General features: G+C 39.2%; 1 protein-coding gene across 1 annotated transcript; it reads left to right on the forward strand.

The window, feature by feature from the left end:
• The first annotated feature begins 2,313 nt into the window (after window positions 1-2,313).
• LOC138174824 (biogenesis of lysosome-related organelles complex 1 subunit 2) lies at window positions 2,314-3,128 on the forward strand. The gene has a single exon (XM_069105061.1). The coding sequence runs from the start codon at window positions 2,455-2,457 to the stop codon at window positions 2,752-2,754; it is 300 nt and encodes a 99-aa protein (XP_068961162.1). The 5' UTR covers window positions 2,314-2,454; the 3' UTR covers window positions 2,755-3,128.
• The last annotated feature ends 10,819 nt before the right edge of the window (window positions 3,129-13,947 follow it).

The raw sequence follows: 13,947 nt of genomic DNA on the forward strand, positions 1-13,947 counted from the left end.
CTTCCCCTGAGCTTCAGTCTTGCATCACCAACTACCCACTTTAAATATCAAACTGGATGTTCATCCATTGGAGAATAGTTGAACAAATTGTAGCATATGATTGTGATAGAGTACTGTTGTGCTGTGGGAAATGACTAGGGAGGTGGTTTCGGAAAAACATAGCAAGATCTATGGGAACAACCAGGACATCACGGTGCACAGTAACAGCAATATGGTAGTGATGATCAGCTCTGAAAGTCTTGGCTACACAGATCAATATAATGATCCAAGACAATTCCAAAGGTCTCAGGGTGAAAAAAAAATGCTACCCACCTCCAGAAAGAACTGATAGATTCAGTGCAAATTGAAGTATAATTTTCTCTCTTTATTTTTCTTGCTTTTTGAAAAATATGACCAATGTGGAAATATGTTTGTGTGATTTCATATGTATAATTTATATCATATTGTTTGCCTTCTCAGTGAATGGGGGAGGAATGGAAGGAAGGGAAAGAGTTTGAAACACAAAATTTAAAAGAAAAGAATGATAAAAAATAAGTCAATAATATTTTTTAAAAATCAATCAACTTAGAGGCGGCTAGCTGGCGCAATGAAGAGAGCACGGGCCCTAGAGTCAGGAGGACCTGAGTTCAAATCCAGCATCAGACACTTAACACACACGCACACACACACACACACATACACACACACACACTAGCCATGTGACCTTGGGCAAGTCGCTTAACCCCAATTGCCTTGCCCCCCCCAAAAAATAAATCAACTTCAAAAAGTATTGAAACTAACACTATTGGGGTGGCCAGGTGGCACAGTGAGTAAAGGCACTGGCTCCAGAGTCGGGATGACCTGGGATTGAATCCAGGCTCTGATACTTAGCACCACACACAGAAATAACTGGCCGTGTAACCTTGAGCAAGTTACTTAACCCTAATTGCTTTAAAAAAAAAAAAAAGAAACTAACACTATTGCTATAAATTCAGATTGTCTAGGTTTTTTGGAATCTTTCATTTCCTCTGGCTTTAGCCTGCCCTGATTCCCCTGGATGCTTGTGCCTGATAGTGTTTCAAATTATTTTGTGTCTATTTTCTATCTATGTCATTATTATTATATGTCATATGCATAGATACACATGTGTAACATATAAGGGTCTTCCGAAAGCTTTGTTAGTTTCAAAATGCACCTAAGACTTTTGGAACTAAGGGCAAAGGGTTTCATCATTGTCTTTGCTCACCTGACACTTAGCACAGTATCTGGTAAATAATAATAAATAAAAATAGGTGATCAATAAATACTTGTCCATTCAGCGAAAATAAAAATGCTAAAATGAAACATGGCATTGTGCCAGAAATTGAGTTTGATCCTCTGTTCTATCTCACCTCATTGCAACGGTAGATGACAGAATTTGTCCCTAAAACTTTAGCAATTTGAATATGACTTTTATCATATTCTAGTAGTCACAAAAATATCAATGTTAAGTTGAAGAGAATTTTGACCTTCAGTTATTTTCCTATCACACTTGAACTTCCTTGGTATCTTTGCATCAGCACATCTCCACAAGGAGGTTGGAAGGAAAATCACTTAGACTATGATGAGTAGACAATTGTTAGAAAAAAAAATACTGAGCTAGTAATGTAACCTAGGGGAAGTCACTTTATATTTCTAAGACTCGGTTTCCTCATCTGTAAAAGAGAAGCTTGATCTTTAAGATTCTTTTTGACTCCAACATTTTGGAATTTTCTGAAATATCTGATCCTTGGAATTGTTATGGAAGCTGGTCTGAAGGAAGTTCTATTTGGGGTCTCAGTCAGTCTGGCGACTATGGACTAATCAGCAAAGTAGTCCCCTGAGCTCCTGTTGGCATTCTGTTCTGAGCCTAATGGCTTGTTTGTTTAGCTCCTCGATGAAGCTTCTGAAGCAAGGACTGCTATGGCTGTCCACGTATTGTCATCAGGAGATATTAGCTATAAATATTTCACAAAGGGAAGTTGAACCCTCCAGCACCTTCCCACAGCAATTACAGATTCCCAATTCTTATAAGCTTAAGTGTGAGTTGATATACCCATAATTATTTGGAATTTCTTTTCGATAAAGGATGTTTGTCACCCCCACACTAATCTATTTCTTGGTGCTCATTTCCACTTTTTTTATTCCTCACAAAGGTTTCTTACTTAAGCAAGGGGGGAGAGATGACATTCGTACCAACGTCATCAGCTTTGCCATTGATTACATTGATTTCTCTTCTGTTTAAAAAGCTGTATGCCGGCCCTCTCCCCTTAACTCGCTCTCCCACCCTTCCCCTTTTCCCCCTTCATTGTCCCCTCTCCCTTCCCTCTCCCCCTCTCCCTCCCTTTCCCCCTCCCCATCCTTTCTCCCTTCCCCGGCCTAGACGATGCCGTGGTGGAGACGGCCGAGGAGGCCACGGAGCCCGCCGAGGCGGACATCACGGAGCTGTGCCAGGACATGTTCTCCAAAATGGCCACGTACCTAACAGGCGAGCTGACAGCCACCAGTGAAGATTACAAACTTCTAGAAAATATGAACAAACTGACTAGCTTGAAGTACCTAGAAATGAAAGATATTGCAGTAAACATAAGTAGAAACCTAAAGGACTTAAACCAGAAATATGCCGCCCTTCAGCCTTATCTGGATCAGATCACTTTAATTGAGAAGCAGGTAGCTGCTCTTGAGCAGGCAGCTTACAAGCTGGATGCATATTCAAAGAAACTGGAAGCAAAGTACAAGAAGCTAGAAAGGCGATGAAAGGATTCCTTAGCACAAAGACTGAAACTACAAGAATGTTTTATAAGAAATATGTGGATGGGACTTTATCGATAAGCTTCAGTTCCCAAAAGGGAGTGGTGCTGCTGACCCAAGGAGAATCCCAGCCTCGCCTCTGGCTGGATGTGTAGCTCTGGCCACCCCCATGTTTTCCTCAACCTGTCCCCCTGGAACCTCATCTTAGCGTGTGCTTCCTTGTGTGCCCTGGACCAAGGCTCAGAAATCAGGATCAACCCCGTCTGGAGCAGACACAGATGAGAGGCTCTAGGCTCCCTGTCTCCTCCCTTGCCCCACCCCGCTCATAACCTGTTCTTCAGCTTAAATAATAAATGCCAACATATGAAAAAAAAAAAAAAGCTGTATGCCCAGCCTGAAAGTTTTGAAGAACATGTGCATGGTCCAAGGTTAGACAAAAGAAATTATCTTGAAACATGCGTACTTAGCCCAGGGTCTAGTACAGGGGATGCTCTTAATAAAAGGCTAGTTGACTGACTGATATGGCCTTTAATTTCATTTATGGAATGAGCCCCCCAGCAGCTAGGTGGCACAGTGGATAGAGCACTAGGCCTGGAGTCAGGAAGACCTCACTTCAAATCTGGCTTCAGACACATCCTATGGCCCTGGCCAAGTCACTTAACTCTGTTTGCCTCAGTTTCCTCATATGTAAAATGAGCTGGAGAAGGAAATGGCAAACCATTCTAGTATTTTTGCCAAGAAAACTCTTAAAAGACGTCAAGAAGAGTTGGAAATGACTGAAAATGACTTAATAAAACAACAAGAAGTGAGTCCCATCTGAAAGGTAAAAACCTGCATCACTTCTGGAGACTTCTTGATGGCCACATGATAAATGCATGAATTTAGCATGAAGGATTGATGGAAAGGATAAATGCCTCCTTCTGCTCTACCTACAAGAGATGATTTTCATTTTCTCCTTTCCTTGTTATTTACATGAGAAACCAATAATCTTGGTGGAGTTAGGGAAAAAGAAAGAGCCAAACTACACTATCTCAGACCCTTTTAATCATTTGCAATTTGTTAAAAGTCAGTCTCTAAAAATGATTTCAAAGGAGTAGTTGTTGCTGTGTCTTTTCCATCATGTCCAATCCTCTGTGACACCCTTTGGGGTTTTCTTGGCACAAATATTGGATTGGTCGACCATTTTCTTCTCCAGCACATTTTACAGATGAGGAAACTAAGGCAAGGTGAAGTGACTTGCCTAGGGTCATACAGCTAGTAAGTATTTGAGGCAGGATTTGAACTTGGGTCCTTCTGACTTGAAGGTCAGTGCTCTACCCACTATATCATCTAGCTAACATCATGGACCCATCAATGTATAGAAATATATATAGTACAGTAGATAAAGCTCTGGACTTGGAATCAGCAAGACTTATCTTCCTGATTTCAGATATGGTCACAGACACTTACTAGCTGTGTGACCCTGAGCAAGTCACTTAATCCTGTTTGCCTCAGTTTCCTAATCTGTAAAATGATCTGGAGAAGGAAATGGCAAAACACTTTACTATCTTTGTCAAGAAAACCCCAGATAAGGTCACAAAGAGTCAGCCATGACTGAATTGACTGAACAATAACAAACAGGGCTCAGAGTAATTGAAAAACATTATTTGTTAAAGGTTTTGATTAAATAAAATCAGACGATACACTTAGAGGCATGGTATTGTCTCCAGGATCAAAATGTCTTAGTGATGGACACAAGCAGGTAGAGGAGCAGGCTGGGAAGCATGTTTCGCTATATTTGACACCATTTCTTCAGGCCTTCACAGCATCCATGCAATGTAAAAGCTGCTGGTGGTGGTGGTATATTCAAGAGGGAAGTATTATACAAATACCCCCACTGGTTTTAATAACTGAGACAATAAATGACCCCAGCAGGCATCTGTTCTGCTCTTAAGAGCCCACATTGGCATTGGCATGGTACATGACAGACTCTGTGAGAAAAGAAAATATGTCTTTCTGGTTAGATAATAACTGAGAATTGCACAGCTTTTAAGCCAGGCAGAAACTAAAAGAACTTAAACTATGCCTAACAAAAAGACGGGAGGAGGCCTAAGAGAAATGTAACCTTCTGCTCATTTTAAAATTAGCCGCTGTCATCAATGCCAGTCAAATAGCTTGGTATCTACGCTGATCAAATTAGTCAAATATTTTTATCTCATGTTATATACTGTGTAGATATAATCCAAGGTTATTTCATGACCAAATAGATCAGGGGACAATTGATCCAGGGTTTCATGGTATATGTATTAATTGACTTTTGATTTTTTGCATGGAAAATGGCAGACATGTAGTAGCAATGGTGGCCTGGTTTTTGGGTCACAGCTTAGGTATGTGCTTATTACAGATAGATGCTTGCCTTTCCTTAGGCTATTGTAATGATGACTTGGAATCACCAAAGAGCCAAATTTGCCTTCAGGCTTATCAATTCTTAGTGACTATAGCAAGACTCACAGTCTCTGAGTGGCATTATCCTCATCTATCCAATACTGATAAAAATATTTCCATTGTCTACTTCACCATATTGTCATGAGTTTCCAATGAGATGATAAAAGATGCTATGAATAACTTACATTTAGATAATTTTCTTTAAAAATTTACAAAAAAAACCCCTCCTAATTTACCACAATCCTGTGAGATATATATTCATGATACATCATTATTATTCCCTTTTTACAGATGGCTATCTCACATTCCTGGAATATACTCTCTTCTTATCTCTAACTCTTGGAAATCCTTATTCCCACTATCTCTTAATGGACCAAAAAAAAAAAAAACAACAACCTTAAAAGACACTGTAAAAGAAGAAAGAAAAGTTTTCATTATAGAAAGTGAAGAAATTAGGAATAAGAAGTGAATATCCATTTCTCATTCTTTGATGGAAAGTAGTGTCAATCAAAAAAGTTACAATAAGAATTAGGAAGAAAATAATATATTTAAAAATAATTTTAGTGTTATGTTTCATATGTAATATACATACATATACGTATGTGAGTATATATGGGGGGGGATAGAAAAAGAGAGAGTAAAACCAAGTCAATACAACTGATCAACACATTGACCGAGTCCAAAAACATGTGCAATGTTTAACAACTGTGGCCCTCTCACCTCCATGAAGGGATAGGTTATGGGTGTCTTCTCATATCAAAGAGAATAACTTTTATTTATGGTCACTCACTTTAAAAATAAAATGAACACCCTCCCTAAACCAAGTGACACATTCCTAATGAAACTTACCATTATTGTTATAACAAACATAATTATAAACTAGAAAGGTCATTGGGAATTTGATTCAAATTGATTTTCCTCCAAATTACATATCAATGTATTGGAATATTCTTGTGTTGTGACAAAGAATATGTGGAATACAGAGAAGTATGGGAAGATATGTGAACTGATGCAAAGTGAAGGAAGAAGAACCAGAAAAACAATGTCTGCTGCAGCAATATAAATGGCAACAAAAAAAAAAAACAAGACAAACAAAACTGGATACTGCAAAATTAAAATGAACAAACTTGGTCCTAAAGAAGAGATATGAGAAGACATTTGCCTTATTCCTTTATGGAGGTGGAGGGAGATTGGAATGGACTATGGGTATGGAACACTAAATATAGTTCCAGATTTTTCTTGATTTATTGCCTAGATTTAGTGAACTATCTTTCCTCTATTATCCATTGAAATGACTCTGAGGTGGTATGGTGAGGGATGTATTGAGAGTTGAAGGTAAAAGCAAAGTACATTAAAATTGTATTTAAATAATAAAAAATATCACATTTCCTTTTGTTTTCCTTTACATAGAAACTTTTTCTGATCTCTCTGCTTCCTAATGCCTTCCATATACACAAGCACGCGCGCACATATCACAAAATAGGGAAGAACATATCTTCCCTAACAGGTGACCTCCTTAAGAGCAAAGATTAGTTTATTCTTGTCCTTGTCTAATAGAGATAAGAACTCTTTCAGTCTCTTTCAATTCTAGAGAAAGGAATAGGCCATGGCATATAGTAGGCACTTAATAAACGTTTCTTCATTGTTTTATGTAGAAACTGAGTCTCAGAGAAGTGATTTGTCAAGGGCCAAATAGCTACTTGTTGTCAGTATTGTAATTTGAACCCAGGGCACTGATAACTGAAAGCTGAGTCCTTTTCCCATATTAATCCACTGTGTAAAATGTCTAGGAGGGAAGGAATAACACTGGCAACAATAGAAAGGACCAAAGCAAATTTGTGAATTTTTTGAGAGTACATAGAATACCCTTGGGGAGGGGGGAAAGGGGGCAAAGATCTCAAATGGCAGCACACATCACTAGAAGTGACTGCTTTTCAAAATCAAAATGTTCCTAAACAGTTACATGCAAATTTTAATTTAAATTAAAATTTTTAAATTTTTTTATTTAATTTAAAAATTTAATTAAATAAAATTTAAATTAAAATTTTCATAATTGATTCATGTTAATTCATAGGGATTTTCAATTAAAATCACTAATATTAATTGAGCATTTATTGGTCACCCACTGTAATCAATTCAAAATAGGAATTTTGTGGTGAATCATTTGAAAATAAAGAGTTTATAATACTGCCAAGGCAGGCCCAAGTATATTAAGTGATTCCCTGTGTTGAAACTAAGGAAAGACATGGACAAGAGCTGCCCAGGGTGGGCAAGCATGTGTAGTAATCTGCCTCATTGGAAGTATTGGAAGCCATGTTAATGAAATCACAGATTCCAAATATGTGAGAATTCAGTTTAAAGATTCTGTCTTCTCATTTTTTATTGAAGCAAATTAACATGTAAGATATATTAATAATAGTTATGACCCATTTGAAGACAAACCGATACAGGCACACATCTCTTCTTCCCCTCGCATTTAAACATCTGGGACATAAAGCCAATCAGTCATGCTGTACCTAGAACCAAGATGGACTCCCTGAGAATTCCTAGGGAGTAAGACATGTTCCCTGAGCCACAAGTGACCTTTTCTCAGTCCTTGCTGGATGGAGAGTGCTGGAGGGATAGTGGGAGGAGTCAGAGGAGAGAAGCATTTATATGGGGAAGTAACCATTCTGAGGAATGCATGCCTCCGGGGATCAGACCACAAAACCAGACAAGACAACAATAACAACAGTTTAGCATATAACATTGTTGAACTATGGTGTAATTACTAAAGTCTTTTTTTTTTCTCATTCTGGGAATTTTTAATAAAGATTAAAATTTCTCTATAAAAAAATGTCATATTTCACGATGCATTCCCCTGTGTTCTAGTCAAGATGCACTATTAGCCATTCCCTGAATGTAGTTCATCCCCAACTTCTGTGCATTTGTACAAGCCGCCATAGGGAGTGAATGTATCCCTTCTACATTTTCCACTAGGAACACTTGTCCTCCTTTGAGGTTCAGCTCAGATGCTCCCTCCTTCATGAAGGTTCTCCTGATAACTCTTTCTGTTAGTGTTCTTTCTCTCCTCAAATTAGCTCAATTTTATGTAACTTTAATTTATTGTGCAACTTGTTTGTACTTATCTAAGAACTTCTAGAGGGACAGTGCAGACAGATGTGGGTGGGTTGAATTCTTGTGGGTGGGTTGGATCAGAGGGAATATTCTATATTGATGAAATCACAAATCCATTGGAATAGGGGAGGATTGCTTAACTGTTCATGGCACATTCTTCTGAATGTGAACTCCCAGGGTCAGACTGTTTTTGTCTTTGTTTCTCTACCATTCAACTAAACTCCTTGAACATAGTAGGATTTTAATCTTCATTGGTCCTTTGAATTGAATTGAATTTTTCAAGATGTTGTCTAGCTGACAGAGAAGTAATGGACTCATGCTGAGGCAAATGTTTTACTATCGGTGAGTTGTAAACTTCTCCAACCATTCTGGAAAACAATTGGAACTGTTCCCAAAGGGTTATAAAGCTTTGCATACTCTTTGACCCAGCCAATACCACTACTAGATTGTATCCCAAAGAGATTTAAAAAAAAGGGGGGGAAAGGACCTACATATACAAAAACTTTAGAGCAGGTTTTTTTGTGGTGGCAAAGAATTGGAAGTTTAGGGGATGCTCATCAATTGGGGAATGGTTGAAAAACTTGTATATGATTGTGATGGAATTGCAAGCAGAATGGTTTCAGAAAAACCTGGGAGGACTTATATGACCAAATAGAAAATGAAGTAGGGGGGCAGTTAGGTGGCACAGTGAATAGAGCACTGGCACTGGAGTCAGTAGGACCTGAGTTCAATTATGACCTCAGATACTTAACACAGAAACTAGCCATGTGACCTTGGGCAAGTCACTTAACCCCAATTGCCCTACTTTCCCCCCTCCAAAAAGAAAAAAAAACCCAGAAAATTAGGGGTGGCTAGGTGGCGCAGAGAGTAGAGCACTGGCCCTGGAGTCAGGAGGACCTGAGTTTGGATCTGGTCTCAGATATTTAACAAAAAAACTAGCTATGTGACCTTGGGCAAGTCGCTTAACCCCAATTGCCCTCCACAAAGCAAAAAAAAAAAAAGTGAAGCAGGCAGAAATAGGAGAACATTATACACAGTAACAACAATGTCGTATTGATAATCAACTACGAAAGATTTAGCTATTCTGATCAATAAAATGATCCGTGACAATTCCAAAGGACTCATGCTGAAAAATACTATCCACCTCCAGAGAGAAAATTGATGGACCCTGAATAGATTGAATCATTTTTTTTCATTTTCTTTTCTTTTTTCCTTCCTTCCTTCCTTCCTTCCTTCCTTCCTTCCTTCCTTCCTTCCTTCCTTCCTTCCTTCCTTCCTTCCTTCCTTCTCTCCTTCCTTCCTTCCTTCCTTCTCTCCTTCCTTCCTTCCTTTCTTCCTTCCTTCTCTCTCCTTCCTTCCTTCCTTCCTTCCTTCCTTCCTTCCTTCCTTCCTTCCTTCTCTCCTTCCTTTCTTCAACATGTCTAATATGAAAATGTATTTTTTATGACTTCATATGTATAATGAATATTGTATTTCTTCTCAGTGGAAGAGGAGGGGAAGTGGAGAATTTGAAAGGGGAGAATTTGGAACTAAAAATTTAAAAAAAATTGGACATTGGTAATGTGGGACTTAGTTTTATGTTGCTGTGCTTATTTGTTATAGGAGTTTTCTTTTTCTTTCCTTTTTTTTTTAACTGGGAAGGAAGTGGGAAGGAGAGAAAATAGACTTCTGTTTGTTGAAAAAAATATAATTAAAAAAAACGTTTTCTTAAAATGTATTGCAATAAGGTGAAATCCTAAGTACTATTAACCTCTTCTATGGCATCATGAAATAAGTAGACAAAGGTGTTGAAGGTGAAGTTGAATTTTTTATTTGGTATTATCAATGAACAGAGTGAAGGAAATGAGTGTGAGGGGAAAGCAGGTACTGCTTTCAGTAATTTACCATTTACAGGTCAATCAGCTTCTCTGGGCTAGCCTGAAAATCTAGCCACCTTTCACAAAAGTGAATTTCTGAGTTTCAAATGAATAAATTAAAACTTAACGTTTGGAAACAGCTTGTCAGCTATGGGCTGTCTGTATATGAAAATATGAACTTAAAAAGATGCAAGTCTATTTCAAATCCCACCGAAGGTTTTTCTACTAATTGAGAAACCTAAAACCTAATTTGTGGGAACATAAATGACAAGGCATCTAGGTAGCATAGTGTATAGGGTGTCCTGTCCGACCTGAAGTCAGGAGGACTCATCTCCCTGAGTTCAAATCTGACCTCAGACACTTAGTAACTATGTGAGCCTTGGGTAAGCCACTTCCCCCTGTTTGCCTCAGTTCCCTCATCTGTAATATGAGCTAGAGAAGGAAATGGCAAACCACTCCAGTATCTTTACTAAGAAAACCCCAAAATGGGGTCACAAAGAGTTGGATACAGTCAAACAATGAACAACAAAATGGACACTTCTACAGTGACCATTTGAAGGTTTTATAATTTCAAGACTAGTCTTTGAGTTAGAATAGTAGAGGAGAATAGAGACAGAATTTGAATTCACTTCATAAGGTGCTAAAGATCTGAAACACTAAAAGGTTTTTCTACTTAGGCAATGAATTTCATAGAGAATAATATAAATGAAGTAATCAAAACCTTGATCAAGATGTTCATCAAATTGAAGGGGTTCTTAGCCTTTTGGGATGTTTAGCCTGGGGAAGGGTAAATGTGGGCTGGACAGCTTAGATTTATTTTTCTAGATTGAAGCAGATAGAGCTGGGGGCAATGAATAAATCCAGCCATTAGAACTGTTCAGAAGTGAAATAGGCTAAAACAAGATGTATGCTCCCTCATTGGAAAGCCTCTCAAGTGAAGGTGTGATGACCACTTGTTGACAGGGCTGTAGGAAGGATGAGGTTCTGGGATTGTCTGAGTTTAAATTCTGCCCTCAGCTGAATGGCACACCATTAAATTCTTAAATAGCTTTATAGCTGAAACTTCATAGAGTTTAATTCAAGTTGGAGAATACTAAGTACTAAGCCCTAGTGTTTTGCTAGCTACTGGGGATTCAAAGAGAAAACCCAAACAAAAGGCCATAGTTCTCTTAGTATTTCTGTTTCATCTTTTATTCCCTCCCCCCTTTTTTTTCCCTTTTGGAGGCAGTGGGGGTTAAGTAACTTGCTCAGGGTCCCACAGCTAGTTAGTGTCCAAGGCTGAATTTGAACTCAGGTGCTCCTGACATCTGGCCTTCTATTTCAGTTTCATCTTGAAACTTACCTTATTCTACAAAATTAATTCCTAATAGAGAAGCTAAAAAAGACTTTTATAATTGAGTCCCAAATCTCTTCTCACTTTTCTGTAAAGATGAAGGGTATATATAGGAAACATATGTTTGAGATGATAAGTGGTACTCTTGCATTAGAATTAGGGCAGCTATAGGTGATGTGGTAGAGTGTTGGGCCTGCAGTCATGAAGACTCATCTTCCTAAATTCAAATCCAGAGTCAGACACTTCCTAGGTATATGACCCCGGGCAAGTCACTTAATCCTGTTTGACTCAGTTTCCTCATCTGTAAAATGAGCTGGAGAAGGAAATGGCAAACCACTCCAGGATCTTTGCCAAAACAAACAAACACAGATGGGGTCATGCAGTCAAACAAACATGCAGGGGTCATTCTACTGAAAAATGACTCATCAAAAACAAAACAGCAATAGGTCACTAGAAATATTTAGCATATATGATTAGAGAAACCAGACTGAGATTTATATGGAATTTTCAAGGTGTTTTGTAATTCGTTAGCTTATTTGAGCCTCACAATAACCCTGCCAGGTGGATTCAACAGGAATTATCATCCCTCATTTAAAGATGAGGAGACAGAGTAAATTTTAGATGTATCATTTGAACTCAGGTCTTCCTGACCCTAGGACCAACTCTCTGCTCCACCCCACTACTGTTATGAGATACTGTCAGTGAAGTGAAGGACAAAGCTTGAACCAGTTCTCCATAGCCAAGATTATTAAATTTTCAGGGTATACAAGTACACCTCAGAAATCCACAAACACTATAAATAAATTGGGGCTTGGTTCATTCTTTTGTTGATTGTCTAGACTTAAAAAAAGTGATGGAGGGAGGGGCGGAGTCAAGATGGCAGAGTAAAAGCAGCACCTCCATGGGGCTCCGGCTTCCACTTGCCCCAATCCATGTAAAAAGGGGACTCTAAACAAACTTTGGAACTACAGAACCCACAAAATGACACAGAGAAGCTAACCTCCCACTGAGGACAGCCCGGTAGGCTGGCAGGAATCAGCCAGCCCAGCAGTCTGGGAGCCTAGCCCAGCTCCATGCAGAGGCTTTAGCCCCAGGGCGGGCCCCACCAACCTTGGGCAGGAGGGACCCAAGATCAGCAGCAGTTGTGGCCATTTCCAGATTTATCAACACATAGATGCGAAGGACAAAGTAAGAGGTCAGAGCACTGTGGACTTTGGGACCCATTAAGTGGGAGTTCATCTGCTTTTGCCCCCGGGGCAAGAAGCTGCTGAGACACCAGCGCCATGTGGCAGCTTCAGCTCCTGGCCTGCAAAGTGTAGGGGGACTAAGCACCAGTGTGAGGAGTAATTGCTTTTGCTTTAGCCTGCTTGGATCTGGATTTCAGTCTAGGGTGGAGGTCCTGGGGTGTCTATCCAGCTTTCCAGAGTGTGTGGAGACCTCAGAGAGGGCACCCATCTAATACCTCTGGCAACTGAGAAAACCCCAGCGTTTGGGACGAAAACCACCAGTGTCTGGTGGCAGAGTCTTACTGTGGCAAAAGGCCCAGGGGTCAAGTGACTGAGGGGTAACATGATCAGGCAAAAGAAACAAAGCAGACAGAAGATTCCAACATTACACTCCTATTTTGGGAGCAAAGGATGGAAAAGGAGGAAGACAGTGAAGTCAGAACTCTTGCACCAAAAGCTTCAAAGGAAAATATGAGCTGGTTACAGGCCATAGAGAACCTTAAGAAGCAGATAAGAGAAGTGGAGGAAAAATTGGGAAGAGAAATGAGAACAAAGCAAGAAAATTATGAAGTGAGAGTCAACAGCCTGTGTGAGGAAAATACTACCTTAAAAAATAGACCAACTGAAATGGCAAAAGAGGTTCAAAAAGGCAATGAGGAGAAGAATGCCTTAAAAAGCTGAATTTGCCAGATGGAAAAAGAATCTCAAAAGCTCACTGAGGAGAATCATTGCTTCAGAATTAGATTGGAGCAAATGGAAGCTAATGACTTTATGAGAAATCAAGATGCTGTTAAACAGATCCAAACAAATGAAAGAATAGAAGGCAATGCGAAATATCTCATGGGAAAAACCATTGACCTGGAAAATAGTTCCAGGAGAGATAATGTAAAAATTATTAGACTAACTGAAAGCCATGATCAAAGTAAGAACCTAGAAATCATCCTCCAGGAAGTTCTCAAAGAAAACTGCCCTGATGTTTTAGAAACAGAGGGCAAAATAAAAGTTGAAAGAATCCACCAATCACCTCCTGAAAAAGATCCCAAAAATAAAACTCCTAGGAATATTATAGCCAGGTTCCAGAATTCCCAGATCAAGGAGAGAATATTACAGGCAGCCAGGAAGAAGCAATTTGAATATTGTGGAAACACAGTCAGGATAACCCAGGATCTGGCAGCTTCTACACTGAGGGATTGAAGGGTTTGGAATATGATATTCCAGAGGTCAAAGGAGCTGGGATTAAAAC

Source organism: Petaurus breviceps, unplaced genomic scaffold (assembly GCF_028583685.1).
Source record: "Petaurus breviceps papuanus isolate PSGF00001 unplaced genomic scaffold, PetGlider_PUasm1.0 76, whole genome shotgun sequence".
Taxonomy (NCBI): Eukaryota; Metazoa; Chordata; class Mammalia; order Diprotodontia; family Petauridae; genus Petaurus; species Petaurus breviceps.